This window comes from Salmo salar, chromosome ssa09, assembly GCF_905237065.1.
Source record: "Salmo salar chromosome ssa09, Ssal_v3.1, whole genome shotgun sequence".
Classification (NCBI taxonomy): Eukaryota; Metazoa; Chordata; class Actinopteri; order Salmoniformes; family Salmonidae; genus Salmo; species Salmo salar.
The window spans coordinates 130,961,650-130,984,508 of NC_059450.1; the positions used below are offsets into that span (position 1 = coordinate 130,961,650).

At 43.8% G+C, this 22,859-nt stretch overlaps 1 protein-coding gene across 1 annotated transcript in view; it reads left to right on the plus strand.

Moving 5' to 3' along the window:
• Nucleotides 1-323: 323 nt before the first annotated feature.
• The window catches only part of LOC106612781 (membrane-associated phosphatidylinositol transfer protein 3), a 177,180-nt gene continuing 154,644 nt past the window's right edge, over nt 324-22,859 (plus strand). The window contains exon 1 of the mRNA XM_045724624.1: nt 324-728. Coding sequence (XP_045580580.1) covers nt 704-728 — 25 coding nt within the window. The 5' untranslated portion in view covers nt 324-703. The remainder of the gene's footprint in view (nt 729-22,859) is intronic.

Here is a 22,859-nt window from a genome sequence, read left to right on the forward strand (position 1 = left end):
GTCAAGCTATTTGTCATGTCTGCTTAATGCAGCTTAGTTATGGTTCAACATACTGAAACATTAACCCCAGTCTGTTGTTTACAGGCTTATAGGTTATCTTATCTTTATTATTTTACTCTACAATCATACAGTTGTAACTACCTAATTAAGTAGGCAGAAGTGAGATTTTGTAGATGTGTCATTTTCAGTATGGCTATATTTGTTTCTAGACCTCGCATCAATGGTTAGGAATGCATCCCATGTAATTCAGTTTGCGTCACTGTGTCACTGTGGACTCATTTCTTTGCTTGGAATCCCAACTGTGCAGGAGGCAGAGCCTCATATAACGGACGCCCTTGGGTGGCACACCGGCAAGCCACTGGAGGCAGTCTAACACTGGTTCTTGAAACAGTTGTAGTGATATGGGAGTAGTGGAAGGGAGGGCAGTAACGAAGTCTGCAGATACAAATACTGAAAGTGTGTTTCGTACAAGAGCCAGAGCCGCTGGATGTGGGTCTTGTCACCGATGAACCAGAAGAGCTCAGCTGCAGAATTCAAGACGAGACAAAAAGCGCAGCCTCACTGCCTCAGGGCTACCTATCCTCCGTCTGGCTGGCGTCAAGGTGCGGGGACGAGGGAGTGTGCGCCCAATCGGTTAAAACTATCTGACAAAATGACACCCCAATGACTCCGCACCTACCTTGGTAGAGACACATAGGTTGGGATGGCGAAGGAAACGAAAGGGAAAGGTAAGGTGCTTGGTTGAATACCTTTTTATATAGCCTACCATGTCTGCCCCGGTGTCAAAGCCTATGAGGTTAACAGGTAGCATGAGTCAACATCTCGACCTAAATCATGTAAAAGGTTGCCTGCGCGCTACAGCCCGTTGCCATTAGACAATCTGTTGGAATGCGTGATGTTACCTTTCAGTAGGCTCTCCGTTTAAAATGCAGCCCGTGTCCTCTGAGATGTTTGTCGATGTTGTCTGAGTATGTTTAATGTAAATTATTTTGACACATTTAAGGTGTGAAACCGTCATCCTGACCATTAACGGCGGGAAAAAGCGCGCACAAAATTTTGATTTGGACCTTGTAAATCACACACACACACACACACACACACACACACACACACACACACACACACGATATTATATATATTATATGAGTATTACAAATTATTTGGGCAAACCCTTCTCATTTCCCGAGAGACTCAAACGCTCATTAGTCTTTGTTGACAAGCATGCATTCAAGGAATAATTTGCATTCAAGGAAAATGTACATTGTTAGTGGATAGGCTATCATTAGTAGACACTTTTTGTCCTCACAAGTATTTAACAGTATGAAGTTGTGTGGTCTAAAAGTAAAAGTGGACACAGGAGTTAATAAGCAGGTTGACGTTTATTGTAATGAGTCTTGTCCTGGAGGCAGAACTGAGCTATTTCCCCTTAGATAGGCCAGCTGCAAAGTCAAAATGTGTCTTAATTTAAGGTTAGACATTAGGGTTAGCAGTGTGGTTAAGGTTAGGTTAAAATTAGATTTTATGACTTTATTGGCTGTGCCAGTTAGTGACCACTCTGCAGAGCTGCCTCCATAACAAGATTCATGATGAAGAACGCTAAGCTGCAGGTGAGACAGTTAAATGAATGTTGTAATGAAGGTGTTATAACTGTTTTAACTGCATATTTTCATCATACTTGGTTTGTACCCAGTTGATCAGCATGGGGTTCAGTACCATACTGACAGGGGAGGACTGGGACCAGAAATCAACCCTGGGATTTCTAACAAATCGGCCCATTTCTTTCCTTGAGGCCCCCAAACCAGCCTATTTATTTCCTCAAGGCCCCCACACCAGCCTATGTATTTCATCAAGGCCCCCACACCGACCAATTTTTTTTCCTTGAGGCCCCTATTATTTATCAAATAATGGTAATTTTGCACCAAAAAAATGTCCGCAATGTCAGATGGCCAGTCTACCCCTGCTTACTAAATCACCAATTGATACAATTGAAAGGAATACAATGTATCGAGGCTGCTATTTAGCATTCCAGAGGGAGATGTGTTCTGTTGATTATGGAAATTGATAGCCTATTCATGATTCAGTGCATTTAATGAAATATTAAAAATTCAATGGAGACTAGAGTTGGTTCACCTTTTGTAATGACATTCAGCATTCCACCTTCTCAATCACCTTCCATTGCACCTTGATAAGCCTTATGGAAGGTGATGAAGGTGGCAAGGGAAGGTGATTGAGACGGTGGAATGCGAAATAAATTTAGCAGTTTAATGAATGTGTTTGAGGTAAAGGTAAAAACCCAAGAAAGTATCTTGACTGTGTGTAAAATAGTTGGGCCCATCTTTGGTCTAATGAGTTTAATGAGATAATGTTCGCATGACAGATTGTGTGCTGTCCAGCTCTATAGTGACTTCATCAACACATGAAGCAATGGGCTTTGGACAGCATGGGTTGTGTGAGTGTGTCCCAAATTACACCCATTTCCCTATATAGTGCACTACTTTAGACCAGGGCCACTGGGGATCTGGTCAAAACTTGTGCACTATGTAGGGAATATAGGATGTAGACCATGTCAGATGTTGTCAAACTTTCCTCAAAGTAGAGTGATAAAAGATTGAGCGTCTGGTGAGTTCTTTAGAGTGACCCAGTCAGACCATCCTACTTTCAAATTCATCATAGCGCTCTCTCTGACAGCATTAGTTATGCTTTTTGAATTGTTTTGATATTTCATGCCTGTTCCATTATATATTTAACCTCGACTCGGGAGACGTGACATACATTGGTTCTTTTTGTGGGATGAATGATAATAAAATACCCATTAAGCTCTTATCATCCAGTCTCAGTAAGTCATGCAGTATCAAATTATGCATGACTGTTGGTGGTGCCCAACGTCTCTTTTCGTTGTGCCCAACAACAATCATTTTGTTATAGGGGTGCAATGATTTGTTATGGAGGTAATTAAAACCATGAATTCAAGGTAACAAGTTATTGAGGTTAGTCTCATTTATCTGATAGTCTGCTGATTGGACCGTGATCTCATGAACTGAACACCAGAGACAGAATTAAAGTGCATACAATAAGGCCAAGTTACGGTCTTACCTAGTCTCGTTCACCAAGCCAGCTCCCTCTTGCCTAGGGATGTGGCTACTTTTTACCAGGCTTTTTGATAATGTCATTAAGATAGCCCTGAAATTAGTTTGACAATACCATTTTAAGAATCTCCTTCAACACCTGCCTTACAAGAGGGAGGCTAATGTCCAACCAGGGGGTACAAGTATCACGTTTAAGGTAAGACCCAAATGCAGACTGTGACAAAGTAACAATGTTTATTACAGCAACAGGCAAACATCAAGGCAGGCAGGGGTCGATAATCCAGAGTAGGGGGCAAAGGTACAGGATGGCAGGCAGGCTCAGGTCAGGCAGAGGTCGGTAATCCAGAGTAGTGGGGCAAAGGTACAGGACAGCAGGCAGGCTCAGGGAGGGCAGAAAGGTCAAAACAGGAACAAACGAGAGACAGGAGCAGAGGGAAAAATGCTGGTAGGCTTGACGAAACAAAACAAACTGGCAACAGACAAACAGAACACAGGGGATAATGGGGCAGATAGGCGACACCTGGAGGGGGATGGAGACAAACACAGGGTGTGACAGTACACCCCCCCCCCCCCCCAGCACCTCTCCTCCGGGCCATAACCCTCCCAGTCAACCAGGTACTGGAATCCCCTGCCCCGAGGTCGAAGGAGGTCCCGGCTTCCGGGGATGTAGCCGCGGGGCTATTGCGGCGCGCCAAACATCTGGCATGTCCTTCTTGGATACCAGTCGGTGCTGCGGAAGCGAAGTGTACTTGACCGGCAGTACCGCGATACAGACAACTCCGTGTGTCAAGTCCGCGGACGTGGTCAGCTGGAGACAACCTAACCCTGCATCAGCTCGGGAAGAGGTGAATCGGCAGTCTTCAGAGGCTCTTGGAGGAACTCGGGTAAGCTCGGGTCCTCTCGGGGACGTAGACGCCGGGAACTTCCGGAGTTCATCAGATGCAAGGTGGGATCCTTGAGTGAGCGATTGGGACCGCTATCAGACCTCTTCTCCCTCCTACGTTCCCATATCTTACCGTCGATCCGGATGGTTAAGATGAGTGAGTTGAGATCCGTCGGTAGTTCCCAGGCTGCAAGCTCGTCCTTCACTTCCTCCGAAAATCCATGCAGGAACATGTCGAACAGCGCTTCCGGGTTCCAGTCACCCTCCATTGCTAGCGTGTGGAAATCCACTGCATAGTCTGCCGCACTGAGGGAGTCCTGCCGAAGCAGCTTCCGGGCAGTCTCTCTCCCAGACTCTGGAAGCTCAAACCTTTTTCACCTCCGCCATGAATCCCTCCAGACTGAAGCATATGGCCGACTGTTGTTCCCAAATGTCCGTAGCCCAGGCGAGGGCCCTCCCGGACATCAGCGTGATGAGGTATGCTATCTTAGAGCGGTCCGAGGGCAAGGAAGGCTGCAGCTCCATGACGAGGGAACACTGAGCAAGAAACGCCCGACAGGTGCCCGAGTCTCCATCAAAGCGCTCCGGGGAGGTAAGGCAGGCTCAGGGTCAAGGCAGGCGGAAAGGTCAAAACCGGGAAAAACAGAAACGAATGAGAGACAGGCGCAGAGGTGAAAACCGCTGGTAGGCTTGCCGAAACAAAACGAACTGGCAACAGACAAACAGAGAACACAAGTATAAATACACAGGGGATAATGGGGGAAGATGGGCGACACCTGGATGGGGGTGGAGACAAGCACAAAGACAGGTGAAACTGATCAGTGTGTGACAACAGGAAGTACACAACGGCTTTCAGATGTGATAATATAAATACCACAAAAAAGGGAGACTTCCAAATGCACTTGAACAAAATAGCTTGCTAGAGTAACATGCACTTACGCCACTGACTGCTGACTGAAACACAGTGTGTGTGTCCCCCAAATTACACCCTATTCTCTTTATAGTGCACTACCTTTGACCAGGGCTCTGACCAAAAGAATAGGGTGACATTTGGGACACATACACAATGACAGTATATTTTGAACCAGCCCAGGTGTTAGGAGAGGAAGCTCAGCTCTGTATAGTAGAAATCTATCCAGATCACATGCCAGCCATGTCCCAATTGCATCTGCTAATTTATTGAATCAGCTCAATTAGCAGTTGATTCGATGAGTAAAGAGAGACACAATGGAAGGGAATGAAAGTGAGAGACAGAGAGCGAGAGCGTTAGATAGATAAATAGATAGATAGATACATTTTAAGAGCACATAAACCACTGGGAAAAAACTGATTGAATCGATATTGTTTCCACATCATTTCAACAAAATAATTCAATATGATGTCGTTGCATCAACATGGAAAACTGATTGAATTTGCAACAAGCCATCAACGTAATGGAATTTCATATTTATTCACCCAACTTTTAACCTAAATTCAATGACATGGTGAAATGTTTTGTTGAATTGACGTTAGTTGATAACTCAAACAAAAGGAAATCAAAACTAGACGTTGAAATTACATCTGTGCCCAGTGGGAAATTTGTTCTTAGGAGGTTAGTAGAGTCCTCGGTACATTGTAACAGGAAGCTTTTCACTCTGTCACTAGTTTTGCAGTGCAGATTATTCATGGTATGCTGTAATATGATTGAGAGGAAAGTATTGCTCCACAGTTTATAATTTACAAAAGATTTATTTGAAACCATTACAGACTAATTGTAATGTAAGTAGCTGTAACTGGAGACCTTTTTTCAGTTTGTCATAATAGTCACAATATGATGTGAATGATTATCCCCCACTGAGCTTAAGGCAAATCTATGGCCACAGCCATCATTCCAGCCATGCTCGCTGTTCTGCCAATTAAGATTATTTGAACCCTGCAATGTTTGGACATGCTGGTACAAGATTGATGGAAAACTGCAATATGTAGGGGTTACTGTTCCTACCGGCATTTCTCCATGATATATTTTAATTAAATATTGTTGCACCTTTGACTGTAGTGCGTAATCTCTGTGTCAGTGTGCTTTGTAGATAGGATCTTTTTTTATCATTTTAGTTTCTTTACAGTAAAACAACTTGGCCTAGATATAGACTTTATTGTAATCATTCACACTTATTCTTCTTATCTGCTTCATCGTTACTTGAGATCTGCTTTCTTTCATGACCAAAAAGCTGCTGGGAACCAGTAAGGAAAAGTCCTTTTTAACAAGAGGAGATGGGAACATCCATTTTGTTTTTAGCAGAGGCTCTACCAAACATGCCATATCATATGTACTTGGGACATGATGATACAGCATTTCTGTTTCAGCTTCTCCTTAAAACTTTATCTCCTCATTGAAGTGAAGGGCATCAGGGGTTTAGGGGTTACATGCAGTCTTTCACTCTTCAAAATCCACTTGATCAAGACCCTAGGTAGGAGATAGAAGGACACTTCAGGCAGGTACAGTGTCCTCCGTAATTATTGTTGTTTTGGCTCTGTGCTCCAGCACTTTGGATTTGAAATGAAGACGCACAAATATTATCCCCCCAAGACATGCAAACCTCTCACGATTACAATAACAGGAGAGGTTAGCATTTTTGGGGGAATGATATTTGTGCTTTTGTAACTCATAATTATTCACGATTCATTCAGGACTATCCGTAATCATAGTAGCATCCACATTAATGTAGAAGTGTTTAGAAACATATTCTATTCTTATTTACAATAAAAGTGATTGACAAATGACACAATACATTATTTAACATAAATTTATGTTGGGTACAAAATAATCTGAAACACAACCAAAACAAACAGCAAAGGCATCCAACAAGTTTATAGAGTCAGGAAAGTCAGTAACCAATACACGCATTCAGTCAGGAAAGCAAAAGCTAACTTTTTCAAATAGAAATTTGCATCCTGTAGCTCTAACTCCAAAAAGTTTTGAGACACTGTAAAGTCCATGGAGAATAAGAGCACCTCCTCCCAGCTGCCCACTGCACTGAGGCTAGGAAACACTGTCACCACTGATACATCCACGATAATTGAGAATTTCAATAAGAATTTCTCTACGGCTGGCCATGCTTTCCTCCTGGCTACCCAAATCCCGGCCAACAGCTCCGTACCCCCCACAGCTACTTGCCCAAGCCTCCCCAGCTTCTCCTTCACCCAAATCCACATAGCAGATGTTCTGAAAGAGCTGCAAAACCTGGACCCGTACAAATCAGCTGGGCTAGACAATCTGGACCCTCTCTTTCTAAAATTATCCGCCGTCATTGTTACAACCCCTATTACCAGTCTGTTCAACCTCTCTTTCGTATCGTCCGAGATCCCTAAAGATTGGAAAGCTGCTGCGGTCATCCCCCTCTTCAAAGGGGGTGACATTCTAGACCCAAACTGTTGTAGACCTATATCCATCCTGCCCTGCCTTTCTAAAGTCTTCAAAAGCCAAGTTTTTTTGTAACAGTATTTTTATTGGAGTTTCACAATTTTCACCCATATTAAGAGATACAACAACAAGGACAAGGCAAAAAAAAAACGCACTCACTTACACATATCCGTATGTATGCATGCACCCACACACACACCCACACACACCCACACACATACATACACACCCACCATTTTCCTCTCCCCGCTCAGCGCTTCTCTCACCCCATCCCCCCCATTGCGTCTCTCAATACATACATTTAATCAAACATGAACAGAGAAAAAAAAATAAAAAATTATAATAAAAATAAATAAATAAAATACAAAAAAATTAAAATACATGAAAATAAAGAGCTCAGTTTAAACCAAGAAGTTGAGTTCCCCACATGGAACGTACAGTGTAATTCTGAAATACATAGATCACCATTCTAAGAGAATCCTTGCAGCATAATAGCTGACACTTCAGGTTCTAGGTAATTTAGGTAAGGTTCCCATACTTTGTAGAACTGATCTGTCTTAGAATGCAATGTACATGTCAGATATTCCAGCGGTACCCATTCAAATAGTATCTTATGCCAATCTTTAATAGAGGGAACCTTATCACTAATCCACTGTAAAAGTATGTTTTTCCTTGCTGCGAAGGTGAGGATGTTGTAAAGCCTCCTCTTACCCACAGAAGTTACATGCCTACTAGGTAGACCTAACAGTAGAGAGACTGGGCCAATTCTAGATCGACCCCTAGGATCTTTTCAATTTCTTGCAGAACACCAGACCAATATCTTTGTATTTTGGTACATGACCATAAACAATGTGTTAGGGTGCCTGTATCAGTTTTACATTTAAGACATTGAGGAGAGGAGGAAGAGGGGCTAAAAGCATGTCTGCGATTTGGGGATATATGCAATCTGTGTATTATTCTTAATTGAATTGCTCTAGTACGATTACATATAGATATTGTTTTTGCATATTTCCAAATGTCCTCCCACATCTCTTCATCAATAGTAACAGACAGTTCTTTCTCCCACACTTGTTTCACCCTCTGTGTATCGACAGCGGAAAAGGACCTTAAAGCATCATAAAGCAGACTTACAGACATTTTCCTTTGTGGGAAAAAAAGCATTCTTTCAATGACAGACATATCAGGGTTGCCAATTAAGGTGGTGCTCTTCAGAATATAATGCCTTACTTGTAGGAAACGGAAAAAGTCCTGCTTTGGGAGTTGATATTTCTCGACCATCTGCTCAAATGACAATAAAATCTTATCTGCAAATAAGTCATTTAGTCTGCGTATGCCCTTATTAAGCCAAACGTTAAAGCCAGCATCCAGCAATCCTGGAGCAAAATCTGGGTTGTTAAGAATTGGGGTAAGAGCAGAGGTTAGTTTGAACCTTCCCAGGAAACGTTGAACTGACTTCCATACTTTGAGTGTGTTAAGTGTAATGGGGTTGTTACAATGATCTTTTACAGACTTGAAACTTGTGAAAAACAGAAGATCCTGTAAAGGGTATTTTGAAAGAGAAGTCTCAATGTCTAACCAAATAGAGGAGTCATCGTTTGTGATCCAGTCTGAAATATAACATAGGTGGGCACACCACTGATAGAACCTGATATTGGGCAGATCCAAGCCACCCATAGAATTTGGCAGCTGCAATATTGCCATCTTAAGTCTTGGCTTGCGTTTACTCCATATAAAGGAACTTAGCCATCCATTTACATCCTTTATTACCTTATTGGAGAGTAATACTGGGATCATTTGGATTGGGTAGAGTAGCCTAGGTAAAATGTTCATTTTCAAGAGGGATATTCTACCCAACCATGAAATCGGAAGAGAGTTCCAGCGCTCCAGATCCTGTCTTATTGTGTCGAACAAGGGAACAAAATTGGCTTTGTACATTTGTTGGAATTTAGGAGTTACAGATATACCCAGATACGTAAAACCTGAGGGAGACCATTTAAAAGGGAAGGGGGGAGAAGTATTAGGTACAGAGTGAAGGTTACCAAGTGGCATAGCCTCTGATTTAGTGAGGTTAATCTTGTAGCCTGAGAATTCGCTGAATAACTCAATAATATTAATAAGAGGTGTGATTGAAGTCTCGGGATTAGAAATGAATATCAGGACATCATCAGCATACAAGCTTATTTTATGGTGAACATCGCCAATGAGCAGCCCCTGTATAGCAGGCGTTGCCCTGATGGCCTCGGCCAGTGGTTCCATAACAAGTGCGAATAGGAGGGGGGACAAAGGACAGCCCTGTCTGGTACCTCTGTGTATAGGGAAGCTATTTGACCGTAGTCCATTAGTAAGGACAGCAGCCTGAGGGTCATCATATAAAACTTTCACCCATTTTATAAAGTTGTCCCCCAGTCCGAATTTATTTAGAGCAAAGAATAGGTAAGACCACTCCACACGATCAAATGCTTTCTCAGCATCTAGGGAGAGCACAAGACCATCCATAGCACTTCGTTGGTAGACTTCAATTACATTAAGAAGCCGTCTGACATTGTTACATGACCTGCGTCCCTTAATGAAGCCAGTTTGGTCTCCTTTCACAATTAGCGGCAGTGAGTCCTCTAATCTTGTGGCTAGAATTTTAGAAAGCAATTTTCTATCCACATTCAGAAGGGAAATTGGTCTGTACGAGGAACAAGACTCCGGGCATTTTCCCTTTTTGAGAATAAGTGATATGTTGGCTTCTCGCAGCGTTTGGGGGAGCTGGTCATTTGAAAATGAGTGGTTAAGCATATCACGCAATGGCTCAAGGATCAGGCCATGGAATTCTTTATAGAACTCACTACAAAACCCGTCCGGTCCTGGGGCCTTACCATTTTGCAGATTCTTAATTGCGGACAATATCTCTTCCTCGGTAATAGGGGCATTAAGGAGAGACCTCTGTTCTTCGGAGATAGTAGGGAGCTCAATCTTAGAAAAGAAGTTCTCCATTAACTTGGCTGCGTCATTTGGCAGTTCTGAGGCATAAAGATTTGCATAGAATTTCTTAAATGAGTCATTTATCAATTTATTTTCATATAAATGATTGCCATCAGAATCAGTAATAGCTGCAATTGACTGTGAGTCAGCTCTCTTTTTAGCTAGGTACGCCAAGTACTTTCCTGGCTTATCGCCATGTTCATATAGCTTTTGCTTGACAAATCTAATTTTCTTTTCAGCGTCCTGTGTTAGGAGGGAGTCCAACGTTGATCTAATGACTGATATTTCCTTTAATAGGGCAGGAGTGGGAGTTTCAATGTAGTCCTTCTCTTTAGTTCCTAATTCACCCTCTAGTGTTTTTTGCTTTTCACGCTTTTTCCGCCTCTTAGTGGCTGCGTATGACATAATCAGACCCCTGGCGTACGCCTTACAGGTTTCCCAAAGGAGTGAGGGGTTATCTGTTGATTGAGAGTTAATAGAGAAAAATGCCTTAAACTCTGTAATAAAATATGATGTGAATGTATGGTCTTTAAGAATGGTTGTATTCAACCTCCAGTGTCTTGACTGATTGAATGCCCCGTTGAGTTTTATGTCCAGGATCACCTCCGCATGATCAGATATGACTATGCTTCCTATCCTAGCGGATAAAACCGACTGCAGTGACGTCCTGGGCATAAAAAAGTAATCTATTCTAGTCTGACATCCATGAGGTGCAGAGAAAAAAGTGAACTCTCTGTTGGAGGGATGAAAAGCTCTCCAAACATCAGCATACCCCAGATCGTCACAAATAGCCGTAAGTGACTTAGCTTGAGGAGAGAGTGAGGCTATACCACTGGGAAGCTTATCAATAAGGGGGGTTCAACAAACAGTTAAAATCTCCTCCAACCACTGCAGTGTCTGAGTTTAATTCTGAAAAGTCTAGAAATACCTTAGTGAGGAAGTCAGGGGGGTGGGCAGGGGGGAAGTAAATATTCATTATGGAAATGCTCTGCCCTTGTAAAGTACCATTAATTATAACAAAGCGACCCAATTTATCTTTCACACACTTCAAGACCTTAAGTGGTAGGTTCTTTTTCACAAGAATTGCTACACCTCTACTTCTGGATGTAAATGATGAGAAAAACACTTGACCATACCCCCCCTTGTTGTAATTTCAGATGCTCCTTATCATTCAAATGAGTTTCTTGTAATAGGGCAATATCAATATTTTCTTTTTTCAAAAAGGACAGTATCTTCTTCCTTTTAATGGGGTTATGGCTCCCTCTAATGTTCCATGTACATATACGTAATCTGTTACCTGCCATTGCGCTTTGACCATTCAATATCCAGACTGAATTCTACTGTAAAAATGGGGTGGTACCTTTTTCCATGTGTTGAACTCTCCTCTATCTCACTGAGCGTAAACAAACGATATGAACCCTGAACTCGAACTATACTAAACCCAAAAATTAAACATGAAAAGATCCAAAAGGGGGTTTTCCCACTAGCTAACATGCAGGGGATTTCAACTCTCCAATGTAGACTCTTAAGTCCGCATTGCCACTCAATAGCCTCATCCTTTATATATGTGGAAATTAAAATCAATAGAAGATTGAGGCTATTCCACCTAAAACCAAGCCTGGGCACCAATATAGGTTCACACATATCTCAGTCTGAGCTAAGGCGGCAGTTACTTTAGCAAGAAAAATAATAACAATACGAATGTCACTGAACAGGAGCACATGAGAACTTACACCCCTGTTTCATGATCAGATTAAAAATAAAATAAGACGTTATCCAATGCTGCGGAGGTGCAGCTTAAGGTTATTTACCCGAGAGAGTCAATAAACGCAGCAGCCTCTTCAGATGTGTAGAGTTTTTTAGGCGATCCGTTGACCATAATCTTCAATGTGGCCGGGTACAGCAGTGCGTAGTCGATCTTCATTCTCTTGAGTCGGGCCTTCACCTCATCAAACGCTTTGCGCCTTCGTACAACTGCTGTGGAATAATCATTGAAGAATGAGACCTTTGGACCTTTACGTTGACTACCATCAGAACCGATGTTTCTAGCCGCATCCATGACGCGCTGCTTGTCGGTAAAGTTGTGGAACTTTATAACCACTGGTCGTGGGCGCTGATTGGGACCAGGTATCGGTGCTTGAGAGCGATGTGCTCTGTCTAGCTTCACCCGACCAGCCTTAGTGTCCATTTGTAGGTAGCCAGGGATCCATTCCTCAAAAAATTTTACTGAACGTGTCCCTTCAGAATTTTCCGGGAGTCCCACAACACGTATATTGCATCTGCGTCCTCGATTATCCAAGTCGTCAATGTGCTCCGCCATTTCGCGCACCTGTTTCTCAAGTGCTTTTATCTTAGTGTCCATGGATGTAGTTGAAGTTTCCACAGTAGCAATTCTTCCTTCCGCCTCATCAACACGTTTGACAACCCTCTGTAGTTCAGCTGAATGGCCTGCTATTGCTTCCAGGACCGTTCTTATCTTAACATCGATCACTTTAGTAATGTTATCCGTCATCCTTTGAATCACCAGGTCCATTGTGCCTGGATCTGTAATGCTGTTAGATTCGCTAACGTTAGCTAGCTCCTCCTGCACATCTACATGGATGGCGGTTTTGGTCGACTTCTTAGTAGCTCTGTTGGGCATGTTGTCGGGGATTTTTGAGAAATAGTCGCCAAGACTCATTGTAGGGTAACTTATTTAGCCAATTCTACCACTTTTTCAAGCTAGGAGATTAATGAAAGAATATAAATTTACGAATACCGCGTGAGCTCGCTGAAACACCGTGTTCTCTCTACGGCGCCATTTTGTTCCCCCCTCAAAAGCCAAGTTAATAAACAAATCACTGACCATTTCGAATCCCACCGTACCTTCTCCGCTGTGCAATCCGGTTTTCGAGCTGGTCACGTGTGCACCTCAGCCATGCTCAAGGTCCTGAATGATATCATAACCGCCATCGATAAAAGACAGTACTGTGCAGCCGTCTTCATCGACCTGGCCAAGGCTTTCGACTCGGTCAATCACCACATTCTTATCGGCAGACCCAACAGCCTTGGTTTCTCAAATGATTGCCTCGCCTGGTTTACCAACTACTTCTCAGACAGTTCAGTGTGTTAAATCGGAGGGCCTGTTGTCTGGACCTCTGGCAGTCTCTATGGGGCTACCACAGGATTCAATTCTCGTGCCGACTCTTTTCTCTGTATATATCAACGATGTCACTCTTGCTGCGGGTGATTCCCTGATCCACCTCTACGCAGACGACACCATTCTGTATACATCTGTGTCACGCCCTGACCTGAGAGAGAGGGTTTGTTTCTCTATGTGGTTAGGTCAGGGTGTGGGGTGGGCATTCTATGTTTGTATTTCTTTGTGTTGGGCTGAGTATGGTTCCTAACCAGAGGCAGCTGTCTATCGTTGTCTCTGATTAGGAACCATACTTAGGCAGCCTTTTTTCCACCTGTGTTTGTGGGATCTTAATTTTGTATTGCTTTGTGTGCCTACAGAACGTGACGGTCCTTTTTTCTTTGTTCATTACTTTTTATCGTGTTCTGAGTAAATAAATCACAAGATGAACATATTCCACGCTGCACCTTGGTCGACTCCTTTTGACGAACATTACAATCTGGCCCTTCTTTGGACACTGTGTTAACTAACCTCCAAACAAGCTTCAATGCCAAATAACCCTCCTTCCGTGGCCTCCAACTGCTCTTAAACGCTAGTAGAACCAAATGCATGCTTTTCAACCGTTCACTGCCCGCACCCGCCCGCCCGACTAGCTTCACTACTCTGGACGGTTCTGACTTAGAATATGTGGACAACTACAAATACCTAGGTGTCTGGCTAGACTGTAAACTCTCCTTTCAGACTCTCCTTCCAGATATTAAACATCTCCAATCCAAAATTAAGTCTAGAATCGGCTTCCTATTTCGCAACAAAGCCTCCTTCAAACATACCCTCGTAAAACTGACTATCCTACCGATCCTCAACTTCGGCGATGTCATTTACAAAATAGCTTCCAATACTCTACTCAGCAAACTGGATACAGTCTATCACAGTGCCATCCGTTTTGTCACCAAAGCCCCTTATACCTCCCACCACTGCGACCTGTATGCTCTAGTCGGCTGGCCCTCGCTACATATTTGTCGCCAGACCCACTGGCTCCAGGTCATCTATAAGTCTTTGCTAGGTAAAGCTCCGCCTTATCTCAGCTCACTGGTCACGATAACAACACCCACCCGTAGCACGCGCTCCAAATCAAATCAAATCAAATTTATTTATACAGCCCTTCGTACATCAGCTGATATCTCAAAGTGCTGTACAGAAACCCAGCCTAAAACCCCAAACAGCAAGCAATGCATGTGAAAGAAGCACGGTGGCTAGGAAAAACTCCCTAGGAAAAACTCCCTAGAAAGGGAAAAAACCTAGAAAGAAACCTAGAGAGGAACCAGGCTATGAGGGGTGGCCAGTCCTCTTCTGGCTATGCAGGGTGGATATTATAACAGAACATGGTCAAGATGTTAAAATGTTCATAAATGACCAGCATGGTCAAATAATAATAATCATAGTAGTTGTCGAGGGTGCAACAAGCACGTCCGGTGAACAGGCCAGGGTTCCATAGCCGCAGGCAGAACAGTTGAAACTGGAGCAGCAGCACGGCCAGGTGGACTGGGGACAGCAAGGAGTCATCATACCAGGTAGTCCTGAGGCATGGTCCTAGGGCTCAGGTCCTCCGAGAGAAAGACAGAAAGAGAGAAAGAGAGAATTAGAGAGAGCATATTTAAATTCACACAGGACACCGGATAAGACAAGAGAAATACTCCAGATGTAACAGACTGACCCTAGCCCCCCGACACATAAACTACTGCAGCATAAATACTGGAGGCTGAGACAGGAGGGATCAGAAGACACTGTGGCCCCATCCGATGATACCCCCGGACAGGGCCAAACAGGCAGGATATAACCCCACCCACTTTGCCAAAGCACAGCCCCTACACCACTAGAGGGATGTCTCCAACCACCAACTTACCGTTCTAAGACAAGGCCGAGTATAGACCACAACGATCTCCGCCATGGCACAACCCAAGGGGGGCGCCAACCCAGACAGGAAGACCACTATAGTGACTCAACCCACTCACGTGACGTACCCCTCCCATGGACGGCATGGAAGAACACCAGTAAGCCAGTGACTCAGCCCCTGTAAAAGGGTTAGAGGCAGAGAATCCCAGTGGAAAGAGGGGAACCAGCAAGGCAGAGACAGCAAGGGCGGTTCGTTGCTCCAGCCTTTCCGTTCACCTTCACACTCCTGGGCCAGACTATACTTAATCATAGGACCTAGTGAAGAGCCAAGTCTTCAGTAAAGACTTAAAGGTTGAGACTGAGTCTGCGTCTCTCACATTGGTAGGCAGACCATTCCATAAAAATGGAGCTCTATAGGAGAAAGCCCTACCTCCAGCCGTTTGCTTAGAAATTCTAGGGACAATTAGGAGGCCTGCGTCTTGTGACCGTAGCGTACGTGTAGGTATGTACGGCAGGACCAAATCGGAAAGATAGGTAGGAGCAAGCCCATGTAATGCTTTGTAGGTTAGCAGTAAAACCTTGACATCAGCCCTTGCCTTAAAAGGAAGCCAGTGTAGGGAGGCTAGCACTGGAGTAATATGATCAAATTTTTTGGTTCTAGTCAGGATTCTAGCAGCCGTATTTAGCACTAACTGAAGTTTGTTTAGTGCTTTATCCGGGTAGCCGGAAAGTAGAGCATTGCAGTAGTCCAGCCTAGAAGTAACAAAAGCATGGACTAATTTTTCTGCGTCATTTTTGGACAGAAAGTTTCTGATTTTTGCAATGTTACGTAGATGGAAAAAGCTGTCCTTGAAACAGTCTTGATATGTTCTTCAAAAGAGAGATCAGGGTCCAGAGTAACGCTGAGGTCCTTCACAGTTTTATTTGAGACGACTGTACAACCATCCAGATTAATTGTCAGATTCAACAGAAGATCTCTTTGTTTCTTGGGACCTAGAACAAGCATCTCTGTTTTGTCCGAGTTTAAAAGTAGAAAGTTTGCAGCCATCCACTTCTTTATGTCTGAAACACAGGCTTCTAGCGAGGTCTATTTTGGGGCTTCACCATGTTTCATTGAAATGTACAGCTGTGTGTCGTCCGCATAGCAGTGAAATTTAACATTAAGTTTTCGAATGACATCCCCAAGAGGTAAAATATATAGTGAAAACAATAGTGGTCCTAAAACGGAACCTTGAGGAACACCGAAATTTACAATTGATTTGTCAGAGGACAAACCATTCACAGAGACAAACTGATATATTTCCGACAGATAAGATTTAAACCAGGCCAGAACTTGTCCATGTAGACCAATTTGGGTTTCCAATCTCTCCAAAAGAATGTGGTGATCGATGGTATCAAAAGCGGCACTAAGATCTAGGAGCACGAGGACAGATGCAGAGCCTCGGGCTGACGTCATTAAAAGGTAATTTACCACCTTCACAAGTGCAGTCTCAGTGCTATGATGGGGTCTAAAACCAGACTGAAGCGTATATCTCTGCTCCAGCATGTATATCTCACTGGTCATCCCCAAAGCCAACACCTACTTTGGCCACCTTTCCTTCCAGTTCTCTGCTGCCAATGACTGGAATGAATTGCAAAAATTGCTGAAGCTGGAGACTTATATTTCTCTCACTAACTTTAAACATCAGCTATCTGAGCAGCTAACCGATCGCTGCAGTTGTACATAGCCCATGTAAATAGCCCACCCAATCTACCTACCTCATCCCCATATTGTTTTTATTTACTTTTCTGCTCTTTTGCACACCAGTATTTCTGCTTGCACATCCCCATCTATTTGTCTATCACTCCAGTGTTAATTTGCTAAATTGTAATTACTTCGCTACTATGGCCTATTTATTGCCTTACGTCCTCACGCCATTTGCACACACTGTATATAGACTTTCTTTTCCCCCCTATTTTTTAAAATTGTTTTATTGACTGTACGCTTGTTTATTCCATGTGTAACTCTGTGTTGTTGTTTGTGTCACACTGCTTTGCTTTATCTTGGCCAGGTCGCAGTTGTAAATGAGAACTTGTTCTCAACTAGCCTACCTGGTTAAATAAAGGTGAAATAAAAAAATAAATAAAAAGGAAAGAGTCATAAGCTTGATGTAATCGTTGTGTGCTAAGAATATGGGACCAAATACGAAACATTTGACTACTTTAATACAAATGTTTTGCATGTCAGCAATCAAGTTTTCAAGATATTTAACTTTCAAAATACAGAAATACAGCCAGGATTTTCCATCAACATTGGAATAATCAAACAAATACCTAAAGATACACTAACCACTGCATTCGAAAAGTATTCCGACTCCTTGACTTTTTCCACATTTTGTTATGTTACAGCCTTATTCTAAAATAGATTAAATATGTTTTTTCCCTCATCAATCTACACACAATACCCTATAATGACAAACTGAAAACAGGTTTTTAGAAATTTGGTGCGTGCCCAGTCCCCTCCTGTTCTCCCTGTTCACCCAAGACTGCGTGGCCAAGCACGACTCCAACACCATCATTAAGTTTGCTGACAACACAACAGTGGTTGGCCTGATCACCGATAATGATGAGACAGCCGATAGGGAGGAGATCAGAGACCTGGCAGTGTGGTGCCAGGACAACAACCTCTCCCTCAATGTAAGCAAGACAAAGGAGCTGATTGTGGACTGTAAGAAAAGGTGGTCCGAACAAGTCCCCATTAACATCGACAGGGCTGAAGTGGGAGCGGTTCGAGAGTTTCGTGTTCCTTGGTGTCCACATCACCAACGAACTATCATGGTCCAAACACACCAAGACAGTCGTGAAGACGGCACGACAAAACCTTTTCCCCCTCAGGAGACTGAAAAGATTTGTCATGGGTCCCCAGATCCTCAAATAGTTTTACAGCTGCACCATCGAGAGCATCCTGACCGGTTGCATCAACGCCTGGTATGGCAACTGCTCGGCATCCGACCTATATACTAGGCGTTGTCAGAGGAAGGCCCAAAAAATTGTCAAAGACTCCAGTCACTCAAGTCATAGAATGTTCTCTCTGCTAATGCACGGCAAGTGGTACCGGAGTGCCAAGTCTAGAACCAAACAGCTTCTACCACAAGCCAGAGAACTGCTGAACACTTAATCAAATGGCCACCCGGACTATTTACATTGACCCCCCCTCCCTTTGTTTCTACACTGCTGCTAGTCACTGTTTATTATCTATGCATACTCACTTTACAAATTACCTTGACTGACCTGTACCCCCGCACATTGAATTGGCACCGGTACCTCCTGTATATACCCTCGTTATTGTTAGCCTCTTGTGTTACTTTTAGATTATAATCTTTTTTTAAACTTTCGTTTATTTGTAAATATTTCCTTAACTTTTTTTCTTGAACTGCATTGTCGGTTAATGGCTTGTAAGTAAGCATTTCACAGTAAGGTCTACACCTGTTGTATTTGGAGCTGTAATAAGGGTCATCTATAGGAGACCAAAATGCGGCGTGTGAAGTGCTCATATTACTTAATGAAAACACGACCAACAACAGTCCCGTCAGGTACAAACAACGAAATGGAAAACAACCACCCACAAAACCCCATGAAAAAAAGGCTGCCTAAGTATGGCTTCCAATCAGAGACAACGAAAAACACCTGCCTCTGATTGGAAACCATACCCGGCCACAACATAGAAAATACAACATAGAACGACAATCTAGACAACCCACATAGAAAACAGAAAACCCAAAATACATAGAAAAAAACACCCCCCTGTCACGCCCTGACCAATCTACTATGGAAAAATACCTCATACTAAGGTCAGAACGTGACAGTACTCCCCCCCCAATGGTGTAGACTCCGACTGCACCTAAACCAAAAAAAACAACAACAACCCCAAACACAAAGGGAGGGCAGGGAGGGTCACAACAGTCTATGGTGGTTCATATGCAACACCCAGAACCTTCCTCTTCTCCTGATCCTCCAGCAACGGAGGTGGCTCTGGCTCAGGGCGAAACCACCATTCTGCCCGTAGATTCCTCTGCTTCTGTAACATAAGGAGGAATCAGATTGTAGATCCCTACCGGAATCACTGTGCTGTAGACCACTACTGGAGGTTCCGACCTCCAAGCCGCCGCTGGAGGATCTGGGCTGCAGGCCGCCGCTGAAGGCTCTGGGCTGCAGACCGCCGCTGAAGGCTCTTGGCTGCAGACCGTCACTGAAGGCTCTTGGCTGCAGACCACCGCTGAAGGCTCTTGGCTGCAGACCGCCGCTGAAGGCTCTGGGCTGCAGACCACCGCTGAAGGCTCTGGGCTGCAGACCACTGCTGAAGGCTCTGGGTTGCAGAACACCGCTGAAGGCTCTGGGTTGCAGACCACGGCTGAAGGCTCTGGGCTGCGAGGCGTCGCTGGAGGTCCCGGACTGGGAAGCGTCGCCGGAGGCTCCGGGCTGAGAAGTGTCGCTGGAGGCTCCGGACGGAACAGCGTCGCTGGAGGCTCCGGACTAGGAGGCGTCATCATCGGTTCCGGACTTATGACCGTTGCTACTGACTCCATGCCATGGATCATTTCAATAGGTTCCTCGCCAAGGATCATCCTTACGGGCGTCAGACCATCGACTATCACTGGAGTCTTTTTACGAGGAGCAGTTATCGGTCTCACCGGACTGGGGAGACGCACTAAGGGCCGAGTACTCACAGCAGGCACTGGCTGTACCGGGTTATGGATGCGCACTAGAGGAAGAGTGCGAGGAACAGTCACAGGACATACTGTGCTACGGAGGCGCACTGGAGAGAGAGTGCGAGAGGCAGGCACATGCTCGCTTCAAAAAGCACAAGTAGTTGACTCAGGCCTCAACCCTTGCCCAGCCAAACTACTCGTGTGCCCCCCCCCCAATTCTTTTGTGGGGGCTGCCTCCCGTTTCTTCCAGGTAAGTTCCGAAATCTGTCGATTTCCTGGCCCCAAGTCCAGTTTCTCCTTTCCCACCATTTTTCTATTGTCCAGGTGTCCATATCTACCCGGGCACGCCGCTTGATCCAATCATGGTGGGTGGTTCTGTAATAAGGGTCATCTAAAGGAGACCAAAATGCGGCGTGTGAAGTGCTCATATTACTTTTAATGAAAACACTTAGCAAAATAACAAAAACGACCCACAACAGTCCCGTAAGGTACAAACAACGAAACGGAAAACAACCACCCACAAAACCCCATGAAAAACAGGCTGCCTAAGTATGGCTTCCAATCAGAGACAACGAAAAACACCTGCCTCTGATTGGAAACCATACCCGGCCACAACATAGAAAATACAACATAGAACGACAATCTAGACAACCCACATAGAAAACAGAAAACCCCAAATACATAGACAAAAACACCCCCCTGTCACGCCCAGACCAATCTACTATGGAAAAATGACCTCATACTAAGGTCAGAACGTGAAAGGCGCATGTGACAAATATAATTGTATTTGATTTTAACTGTTCGTCGGGAGGTTCATGAAATAGGTTTCCATGGCCAAGCCTATGGTTGGACTGGTTGGACTCTGGAGCAGTGGAAACACGTTCTCTGGAATGATGAATCACGCTTCACCATCTGGCAGTCCGAAGGACGAATCTGGGTTTGGCGGATGCCAGAAGAACGCTACCTGCCCCAACGCATAGTGCCAACTGTAGTTTGGTGGAGGAGGAATAATGCTCTGGGGCTGTTTTTCATGGTTTGGGCTAGGCCCCTTACTTCCAGTGAAGGGAAATCTTAACGCTACAGCATAAAATGTAATTCTAGACAATTCTGTGTTTCCAACTTTGTGGCAACAGTTTGGGGAAGGCCCTTTCCTGTTTCAGAATGACAATGTCCCCATGCACAAAGCGGGGTCCATACAGAAATTGTTTGTCGAGATCGGTGTGGAAGAACTTAACTGGCCTGCACAGAGCCCTGACCTCAACCTCATCAAACACCTTTAGGATGAATTGGAATGCCGACTGTGAGCCAGGCCTAATCACCCAACATCAGTCCTAGACCTCATTAATTCCCTTGTGGCTGAATGAAAGCAAGTCCCCGCAGCAATTTTTCAACATCTAGCGGAAAGCCTTCCCAGAAGAGTGGAGGCTGTTATAGCAGCAAAGGGGGGACCAACTCCATATTAATGCCCATGATTTTGGAATGAGATGTTCGACGAACAGGTGACCACATACTTTTGGTCATGTAGTGTTGTTTTTGGGTGAAATTTTCTTTAATAGGCAAAATGTATTGTGTTTCAAAAGTGATATTGGATCGTGTTTGGTTGTCAAAGCAGCAAAATATCAACATTTGAAGGAGATTTCTGTTCTGTTTGGATAGTTCCATCTCTGTTATGTGCCTTTTACTGAGGAGTGGCTTCCGTCTGGCCACTCTACTATAAATGCCTGATTGGTGGAGTGCTGCAGAGATGGTTGTCCTTCTGGAAGGTTCTCCCATCTCCACAGAGGAACTCTGGAGCTCTTTCAGAGTGACCATCGGGTTTTTGGTCACCTCCCTGACCAAGGCCCTTCTCCCCCGATTGCTCAGTTTGGCCGGGCGGCCAGCTATAGGAAGAGTATTGGTGGTTCCAAACCTCTTCCATTTAAGAATGATGGAGGCCACTGTGTTCTTGGGGACCTTCAATGCTGCAGACATTTTTTGGTACCCTTCCCCAGATCTATGCCTCACCACAATCCTGTCTCAGAGCTCTACGGACAACTCCTTCAACCTCATGGCTTGATTTTTGCTCTGACATGCACTGTCAACTGTCAACTGTTGTAATGTAACAAAATGTGGAAATAGTCAAGGAGTCTGAATACTTTCCGAGTGCACTGTATGTAATGTGACTTAGTCTGACTTTAATTCCAGTTTGTCTACAAATTAATAATTGATATGTTGCATTCACGTCTCCATCTCAACCAAAAGTTAATTAAGAGGACTAAATCAAATCAAACTTTAAATGCATTTAGTCCTATTCTTTAACTTAGATTTTTCGTTGAGATAGAGATGTGAATCCAACATATCAATTATTCATTTATAGACAAACTGGAATTAAAGCCAGACTGCCAGTGGCACAGATGGAACTATCCAAGCAGAAGATGAATCTCTTTCAAATGTTGATATTTTGTTACATTCACAACCAAACACAATCCAATATCACTTTTGAAATACAATACATTTTGCCTATTAAAGGGAAATTCCATCCAAAAACTATATTTTGGTATTTGTTTCATTAGTGCATTGTTGATATAGTCCCAAAATGATTTGCATATCAGCAATCAAGTTTTCAAGATGTATAACTTTCAAAATACCGAAATACAGTCAATATTAACTGGAATTAAATCCAGACTGCCAGTGGCACAGATGGAACTATCCAAGCAGAAGATACATCTCCAAATGTTGATATTTGGTGTGATAAATGATGGTCATATTTCATTTGCTCTGTGAAACACCCTTTGAAATGACTTTCATAGCAATAGTGAATATATTTATTTTTAAGTGGAGA